Source organism: Acipenser ruthenus, chromosome 5 (assembly GCF_902713425.1).
Source record: "Acipenser ruthenus chromosome 5, fAciRut3.2 maternal haplotype, whole genome shotgun sequence".
Taxonomy (NCBI): Eukaryota; Metazoa; Chordata; class Actinopteri; order Acipenseriformes; family Acipenseridae; genus Acipenser; species Acipenser ruthenus.
This window is the reverse complement of record NC_081193.1, coordinates 63952504-63961604: the sequence shown is the minus strand read 5'-3', so window position 1 is coordinate 63961604 and position 9101 is coordinate 63952504. Positions and strand designations below refer to the sequence as shown.

Here is a 9101-nt window from a genome sequence, read left to right as displayed (position 1 = left end):
TAAAAAAAAAAAACAACTTAATATTCAATAAAGACAGTCTGAAGAGTTTTATTCATAGCAAATTATGTTTTATTCTAAAAACAGACGTTGGAAAAACATCAACTCTTCATGAGTTAAAACTTTGTGAATAGGGACCATTGTTTCAATAATAAGTTTGCTTATGAAAAGCAGGATGTGTTATGCATGCTACCAAGAAAAGTTAGCAGTTAAAATTAAACCAATTAAAACAGTAAGTGTTGGGAATACTACTTATAAAACTATAGTACCCCTCAACAGAAATAAAATAAAACCTGAAATAATGTTGGGAGACTTAACGACCGTCCTGATTACTTGTAATTCTGTTGTGTGTTCCAATGCACTTGACCAGAATGCTCTCTGCAGGAATGTTTCTTTTGTTTGTTATATATACTGTATTATATAAAAAATATTGTAATTGTAACATATAAATATAAAGAAATGCTACTTGTATGGGGTCAACTAAATGTGTTCCTCTCTTTGATTTTTTTTTTTTTTTTTTTTAATTAGTGTTTGGACAACGGTCTTGTATTTAGTAATAACTGAAGTCTGATTTACTTAATATAAACCCACAAGCTTGGCTATTAATCTACAAAGAAATACATATGGAACTGTAAAATGTGTAACTCACAATCAACAGCTTTGCAGCTGCCTTTATGGATCATAATAAGAACAACCTCTGGAACACACAACATGCCATCTGGCAATGCAAATAGTCAGAAGTTTGCACTGCTGTTGAAATATTTCAAATACAATACATGCAAAAAAAATAACTAATGACAAAAAAAAATTCTCTCAGGGTCATATAATTTATTGCAGTCAGCACATAATTTAAAAATTTCACCAACAGCACACCAAAAAAAGTACAAAACTAAACAGCATTATAATTTACTCCCCTCAAGAAAATAAAACATACTATGATTGTCAAAGCTAAACGTCAGTCTAATTCCAGAAAACAAATGAACAATGTCAAACACAAACTTACTCTTACAGGGAATACCAATTAAAAAAGAAAAAAAAAAATCTTAAAAAAAAAAAGTTTAAAAAATCTGTTTATTTCTTAGACACGATTGTCCTTATCTACAGATTTCTTCCTTCCTCCCCTAGCAGATTTGAACATGTTTATTTAAACTCTTCAAGTAACTAATGACTGGAGATGCTTAGAGGCCATTTTTCACAGTTCTGTTGTTTATATATATATATATATATATATATATATAAACAGTCCAGCAATACACAATTTTAGTTTTCCAATAATTACCTTCTGCACAAAAATAAGCTATGTTTACAGTAGTTTAAGGCGGTCATGTACATTTTAACATAAAAAAAAAGAACCACGGTCAAGATCTCCGTGATACTCCCATAGACCTTATTTGTGAGTGCAAGATAGCGAAAACAAACCAGTGCAAAACACTTTTGCAACACACATCAGGCTGCTGCAGCCTCTGCTGCTAGGATACATAGTGTATCAGCCCCCCACCTCAACCAGGGCTTACCAGTCCATTCAGCTTAAGCAAAGAGCTTTCTAACTTAGTCACGTTCTTTCAGGAAAAAACAGTCTTGTTTTGTCTATAGTTGTGCAGCACATTTTTAATTACACATCACTGGATACACTGTATAGCATGTTTATGCATGTTATGAAAGTATCCAGGGACATGGGCTGCAATCATGAACAAGTGATTCATAATTTAAATCAGTCAATGAAAGTACTTTCTTTTTTGCAATTTGGAGCACAACTAGAAGTTTAGCAGGGTACAACAACTAGATTGCCAGAAAAACTCTCCAAAACTAAGGTTAAAAACAACTTTACAAAGTCTGTTGCAAGTGCCAAACAAAAACATCAATAAAAAAAAAAACAGATGTGTCTGCTATCGATTCAATGGTCAAGCTGTCACTCTTGGTTGTTTCCGAGAAGGTTGAGAAACAAAAAAGCCAACTTTCCACCCATTCTTCTGACAGATACACAGACAGCACTTCTGATCCAACATAACAGTCCAGGATAGACATGCGTCTGTGTCAATCAGGAACCCCTGCGTATAAATTAGAGTTGAAAACACCTTCAGAAGGCTATTATGTTACGGTTAACATAATCTCTGCTTGTTTTTCATCTGACACAGGCCTAAAATTATATACTTTTACTGAAATGTAAAAAAAATAAAATAAAAAAAGAATCAGTGCATTCTTAACCCCAATGAACATTTCAATACAGCTTCTAATTTCATTACTAAGAAATAAAATAAAAACTAATAATATGTATTTAGGAATTAAATAAAGCAGATAATTAACAAAAAACCCACAAAAAGAAACAAAAAAAATATATATTAACTCATGCATTTTCTGCAGTTGTAATATTTACTTTTTTGAACAGGTTGAACAAAAAGTATTAGTGCAACCTGTCAAGTATTTGATCACTTACAGTAGACAAGAACAGCAATTCACATTTTAATATACAGTTTGTAGAACTATGGTATCCCGTCTCAAAAAGAAACATCTTAGCAACTGTAGAAATCTACACAGAGGACTGAAGTTTACTTTGATGATACTTGGATTGATGATATACTTTAAAAAATATGTGCCGAGCTACCCATTTGTGAGAAACCTACAGCTCATTTGAAAAGGGATACCATACATTAAATGAGTTACCTTTTGTCAACCATCAGTCAGGTTTCTCAGTAGCACAAGAAAAAAAAAATCACCCCCAACCCTCAATGCTTCCCTCCAGGGCTTAGCATGACAAATATTGTAGCATTCAATGCATTTTATTATTTAATTTTAAACTAAAGTAGTGCACGACCAAATATTGCTCACAGTACCCATTTAGTGTATTTTTTCTTGTTCGATATTTCATACCATGTAACTGTAGGGGGCTACATGTCTAACACAAAAAAGTGACAGCCAGGCATGCGATTACTATCATGCTGATGCCAAGTTCCTGACTTCCGTTACACCAAAAATGTCTACATTTCCTCACAAATTTATATATGGTGGGAGTTCAATTTTCACAAAAGAAATTTAAATACAAAAAGTAGTTGCAGTAAGAAAAAAATGAATATGCTTCCCTTCAAATCAGGAAAAAAATAAAAAATATATTCAGCTTAAGTAGTAACATTTTCATTTGCTACTAAAGTGCAGTTTAGCAGTAAAGGTTTGAAATGCAACTGAAGTACAAGAAACATGACTGATTCATGACCATGCTCCCTCCCACACCCCCTTCCAACATACCTCTGCCCAATTTATTTATAATTTATGTCTGTTTATGTTATTAAATCATTCATATTGTTTATTTCCAGAGTTCTTGAGAGCTATCCTCTATAGCCCAGTCCCTGACAGCAGGCAAGTTCAGTGCTTCACTTTTAACCGAAAATGAGTTCACCAGCTCGCAGTGAAACTTGCGGATATGTCGGTACAGGTCTCCCGACTGCGTGAACCTGCGTTCGCACCACTTGCAGGCATGTGGCTTTTCACGGGTGTGCACCACTGCGTGCCGGCTCAGGTTGTGAGAGTACTGGAAGCTTTTACCACACTGGGCACAGGTATAGGGCTTTTCACCCGAATGGGTCCGTTCGTGCCGCTTGAGGGTGTACATGCACGAGAAAGTCTTGCCACAGATGGAGCAGGTCGGCACGTTGACATCGCCGGCCGGCTTGGTGCGCACACCCTCCTGCTCACGGAAGTGCGTGCTGAGGTGGATCTGCAGGATGTGTGGGCTGGGGAAGACCTTGTTGCACAGGGGGCACATAAAAATCTGACTGTGGGGTGCGCTCAGCATGTTGGAGACATAGGGCAGCAGGCCGTTGTCTGTGCTGGTGGCCTCTGTTTGGGCCCGTTCACTTTCCGGGCTTAGCATCTCGTCGTCCTCACGGTCCAGCTCACTGGACAGGGAGGCCTCACGGATGGCAGAAAGGTGAGAGGCGGTGGTCTCGTAATGGAGTCGGCTGTGGTGGTGGTGATGGTGGCCCCTGCCATTGGTGCTTGGGAGTGCCTTCTTGGTGGCTGCCCCACCACTGTGTTCCATCTCGTAATTACCATTGCCAAAGTCCTCCTCGTCAGAAGCCCCTTCTTTCTCCACCTTTACCTGCACCAGGCTGTTCTGCAAACTGTCTGGGGCCACTGCAACTGTGCTACATAAGTAAGGGCTGTTTCCAGGGAGGCTCTCCCCACCACCCCCTGCCAGGCCTGACTTGACTGACAAGTCCAGCACACAGTCTGCATCTGCCGACACCCTCCTGGAGGTGACAGACCTTTGAGACAAAGACCCAGTTGAGCTGCAGGGACTGGTGGCGGTTTCTGTTTTTCCAGCTGCCGTCGTGTGTGTCTCTGCCTCCCTGCTGCTGCTGCTGCCACCAGTCTGAAGGGCACCCACAGAGTCAGAAGGCAACCTCATCCACATGTTCCCAGGCTCTGGGAGAAAGTCTCTCTTGTTGCTTTCGGAGTCATCATCCTCTGCATCGCTGGGTAGGAGCTCGCCCACTGGGTTCACGCTGCTGCCCTCCGAGTAGCTCTCCACTTTGTCAGAGCAGCTGGAGGCATCTTCTTCCCGCTTGGTACTGTCTGCCTCGGCTGTGGCTTTCTCTTTCAGTTTCTTTTTGCAGACCTTGACTATATCATACATGTGGAGGTAGCTGGCAGCAGCCAGCACGTCCTCAATGGGCAGGGCTTTGAACTGGAGTTTCCCCTTGTACATGAATTCAAGCAGGAGAGAGAAAGCTGGGGCTGTAACAATGTCACTGTTGAGATGAACAATGTCCTTTTTGTCCAGCTGGTCCTTGTAAAAGAGGTGGAAGTACACGCTGCACGAAGCCAGCACAGCACGGTGGGCTCGGAACTGGGCATCGCCGACCAGCACAGTGGAATCACAAAGAAAACCCTGATGTCTCTGCTCACTCAGACACTGTAGCAAATGTCTGCTGTGGTCTGGAAACTCCATGCTGTCTTCATAACCTGGACAAAAACAAAACAGCAGATGTTAGTGCCCTTTCAGCCCTTTATAACCCCCCCCCCCCCCATCAGAACAGTCTACATTTCCCAGGGGGAAAATATAAATAGGGGGTGTGTATGTATGTGTGTAGCCTCTGTCTAACATACGCTTTTGTGGCAACTGTTAAAGGGAACCGTTTATGACAAAATGTTTTCAATTTGAATCCTAATAAAAGTTATTTTTTGAATAAAAGTTTTTAAACAAAATGCTTATATTTCAGTTTGCTAACATTGATTTGGCATGGTTAAATAAACAAGCATACTTCAAGCATATTTATCAAAGATTGTTGGAAAATCAACACAATCCTCCACCTGTTAACTGTACAAACAAAACTATTGTTCCCATCGAAAAACCAAGGTAAACTGATTGTAAAACCTGTTGATGGTCATTATTTTGCATTTGTAATCTGTTCACGGTTTTGCTGAAGAACCACTCACAATTGCAATGCATTTCTTTCTGTACAGAAATATAGTAAAGGGTTTTTTTTTTTTTTTTTTTTTTTTTTTTTTAAAAGACTACTCATTCAGGCAACCCAGAAGATTTACAACACAATCACTTTAAGTGCCCATGTAGTCCACATCAATCCTAATCCTTAAGATGGCTAAAAATAAAGATTGCAGGACAGCTCACAAGGTAGCAGCGATCAAATTAGGAGGCTGAAAGGACAGAGAGGGACGAAGAAGGAAGCTTATAAACATCTGATCCAGCTGACCGTGGCCATATGGCAGCTGCTGCCCAGATAAAGAGATTAAGAATAGTGCGATTACAGCTGTCTGGCCAATTCAGGCAGCTCAAATCTGCAAGTCCTAAATTAGTCACTACCACACAAAAAATGCTTTCAAATAATTATTGTGCAAGTTTAGAATCTTTTATATAATACAATTGCAAGCACAGTGCTAGAAACGTTTATGTAAAAGTACTGTATTTTTTTTTTTTTTTAAAGATCTAATTTTCCGACTGTTTTAAGGTGGGTTTATTGCTAAATGAATAACAAAAATAAATGCAAACTAGTTATGCACTACTGAAGCTCAATTTTAAAAAGTAAAAAAGTATATAACTATCACAAGTATTTCTTTTTTCACAAGTATTTCTTTTTATCCCAAAAAATAATAATACTGTCAAAAAAGCAAAGAAAAAAGCAACACATTGTACCAGAGCAAAAGCGCATTTATTTGTCTTGCGCTGCACTAACTCATGTCGAATTTGTTAAAAACAAAAAATGTCACATTCAAAGCAAAAACTGGCTACTTTCAGCCTCCAGATTTCATCAGTCCGGAGACTTTGCTGTCTCATTACCAAATTCTTAATCTCCTTTTCAAAGAACCAGACTTAAAAGACAGATAGTAAAACGGACACACACCAAGCCACATTTTACACACACACACACAAGCATCCATCAAAGAACAAGCTCCATACCTGCTGTATGCATAAACTTGATTAAGTCCTGTGCTGTAAATCTTGCTGGCTCCAGCTATGTTGCTGAATTGGTGAGAAAACCAGACCAAGAGAGACAGTTGCAAAGTGGCGATGATGTTGGAAGGGAATGAGATACCTTCTCCTCACACAGACCTGCACACACTAACTCCCTGTCTGTGTGTTAGAATAAAAGGCTGGGGGGTGGCAGGCTGTCAGCTGCTCTGACATCATGTTCAGATGGAAATGCTACCTCCAGCTGTGCTCCTTTTAATGCCATATGCTACTCCTCTACACTTGCCACCAGACTAGTCTTTGGAAAAGTTTTTTTTTTTCTGTGTGCAATTATGTATTTCTAACATCTATTAAAAAACTATTTTCTTACTTGACACATTGGTTTGTAGAAAAGTAAATATGCAAGTGAAAACTGAGACTCTTGTCCTGCTGCTACTGCAGCAACCACCCTCTCAAGTTTTCCTTGCAGTAACCAAAAACAGTACACATTTGCAACTGACAGATCCACACAGCAGATATTGTTTTAATTATGGTTCAGCGCTCCTGTAACCCTTTTCTTTATCTTAATACTTTTTTTGTAACTATTTTAATACCCAACCAAAAAGCTACAATACAGAATATAAGAATCATAGTTATTTGTTTCAGGTTACATTTTTGTATTTTCCTTGTGAGTTTTCTTTTGTTTTTTAAAGTGTAAGCAATTCTAAATTAATAAAAACATTGTCCTCATATAGGGGTTCAATTGAACAGAAAAAGTGAATACAGTTTGTGTTAAACAGTGAAACAGCTGCAGCATACAGTTAATAACTTGCCACGAATTGCAGTAAAGGGGTTTTAAAGCACCCAAAATAATGTATAGCACCTAATCCTGAACGGTTTTAAGCAAACATATTTCACACATTCTTTCAACTATCTTTAAAACATAAAAATAGGCAATATTTATAAATGGCTCAATATACGTGGCTCAACACACATGTATCTTAAGTTCTGCTACTTAAACATATTTTTGATGGATTTCTCTTTGAACTTAATTCATTTATTTTCCATTTCATAAAAGTTGTACCGTTTAATTATTTGGCAACCTACTACAGCTTAAGCTCGTCTTGGGTCTACGCAGTTGCCAAAAAATGAAAGCATACTGCATCTACCCTGGAGGGGGAGAATACATAACACATGTAAAATAAAACTACTAATAAGCATCAACAAATTCCTAAAGGCTTTTCTATTTGAAATGAGTTGTACTTGCGTGTGCTAGAAACTAGCTTACCGAATACATGTAAATCGAGTACTACTAGTTAAAATAGTTTAAATACAACGTACTTCTACCATTTATAGTTTACATTGCACGTTCTACTAATACTGCAATAAAGCCTGTCGTCTTAGATAACAGTAACTAAATACTGATCATAAATAAACGCATAAGTAGCTAGGACATTGTGTTCAGTCTTTAAAAAAAAACAGTAAACAGAAGTTTGTCCACACCACCTTACTGTTTCCCAGAAAAACAACTAAGACGCAACAGTTAACTTCTCCAATCCAAACTTTGAAAGTCTACACGACTAGTGACTTCCCTTCTTCAGTAACCCCCCCCCCCCCCCCCCCATTCAAAAGAAGAAATACACCAGCAGCATTGTTAACTGGTTCTGCTGCTGCTAGTGCTAGACAGACAGTCTACAGTGCAACAAAAACCACAACAGAGACGCACTCACCTAGTCACAGTCACACTCGAACACAGAAGTAACCAACCGACCTGCCTGCAAGACTGCTGATGTTGCTGCCTCACGAGGGCCTGCTGTTGCTCCATAACCCAGTAACATACACCCTTGTAATAGTATTAAACTATTAAATAATAAAAAGGAACCACCAGTTTGGAAAGCAGCCTTTTACTTTTTTTCCCCCTCGTACAACCTGCTCCCCCTTTCCCCAAGACGACCCCGTTGACAAATTTACTTACAGATAAGGTCCAGTTTTTTCCTTCCTTCCCAGCTCCTTCAAATGCTCGTCAGCGGTGAAAAAATACAGAAAGACTTTCAGCAGCTCTCCATAACAGCCTGCAGAAGCAGAAAGAGAGCCAGCTAGCTCAACGACGGTAGCTGCGGCAGCCAGATGTTTCCGAGCTGTTGCTGTTCATCAACTCTCCAGCTTAACCCACTGCGAAGGGAAGCGCATGATTGGCAGCCCAGAAGCCAATCAAAGTCGCCGATAGAAAGACAATGGCAAATTGAAAGCGGTAGCTCAGGGGGAGAGGGTGGGATGTCTGTTCTTGGCATAGGTTGACACCAGGCAACAGTGAGAAGGCAGAAAAAAGGCCGAGCAAGCTGGTTCCTCCAACAGCCTGGGCGCAGAGAGAGCGAGCGCGCAGTGTTAGGTGGGTACTGTAGTCTACATTTTATATTCACCCAGGGCTGATGAGAACAGGTGCATTTCCTCCTCGCTGGTTTAAATAAAAAAAAAAAAAAACGCTTGGCAGTTTGCTGAGAATTGATTGTTGACTCACCTGGTTTGAGGAACAGTGGGGGCAGGGCAGGGCAGGGCATGGACATGGACGGAAAGGTTATATTTGTCGGCTTTCTTTTGTCAGTCGCTGCTGCTTCAGTCAGGTCTGGTGATGTGTCTTGCGAAACCTGTTTAACGAACCACAGACAAGAAGCAAGTGAATCATGTCTCAGCATTACTCAGA

General features: G+C 39.6%; 1 protein-coding gene across 2 annotated transcripts; it reads right to left on the bottom strand.

Annotated features, from left to right (window-relative positions):
- Positions 1-494: 494 nt before the first annotated feature.
- Positions 495-8806, bottom strand: LOC117410826 (zinc finger and BTB domain-containing protein 18-like). 2 transcript variants are annotated; one of them, XM_059024371.1, is made up of 2 exons: positions 8376-8806; positions 495-4956 (listed from the first exon to the last, which is right to left on the bottom strand). In XM_059024371.1, exon 2 carries the CDS (start codon positions 4940-4942, stop codon positions 3296-3298), a length of 1647 nt encoding a protein of 548 aa, XP_058880354.1. In that variant the 5' UTR covers positions 4943-4956; positions 8376-8806; the 3' UTR covers positions 495-3295. The 2 variants fall into 2 exon arrangements, with proteins under 2 accessions (XP_058880354.1, XP_033873572.3); XM_034017681.3 differs by lacking the exon at positions 8376-8806 and adding an exon at positions 6410-7969.
- Positions 8807-9101: the final 295 nt, after the last annotated feature.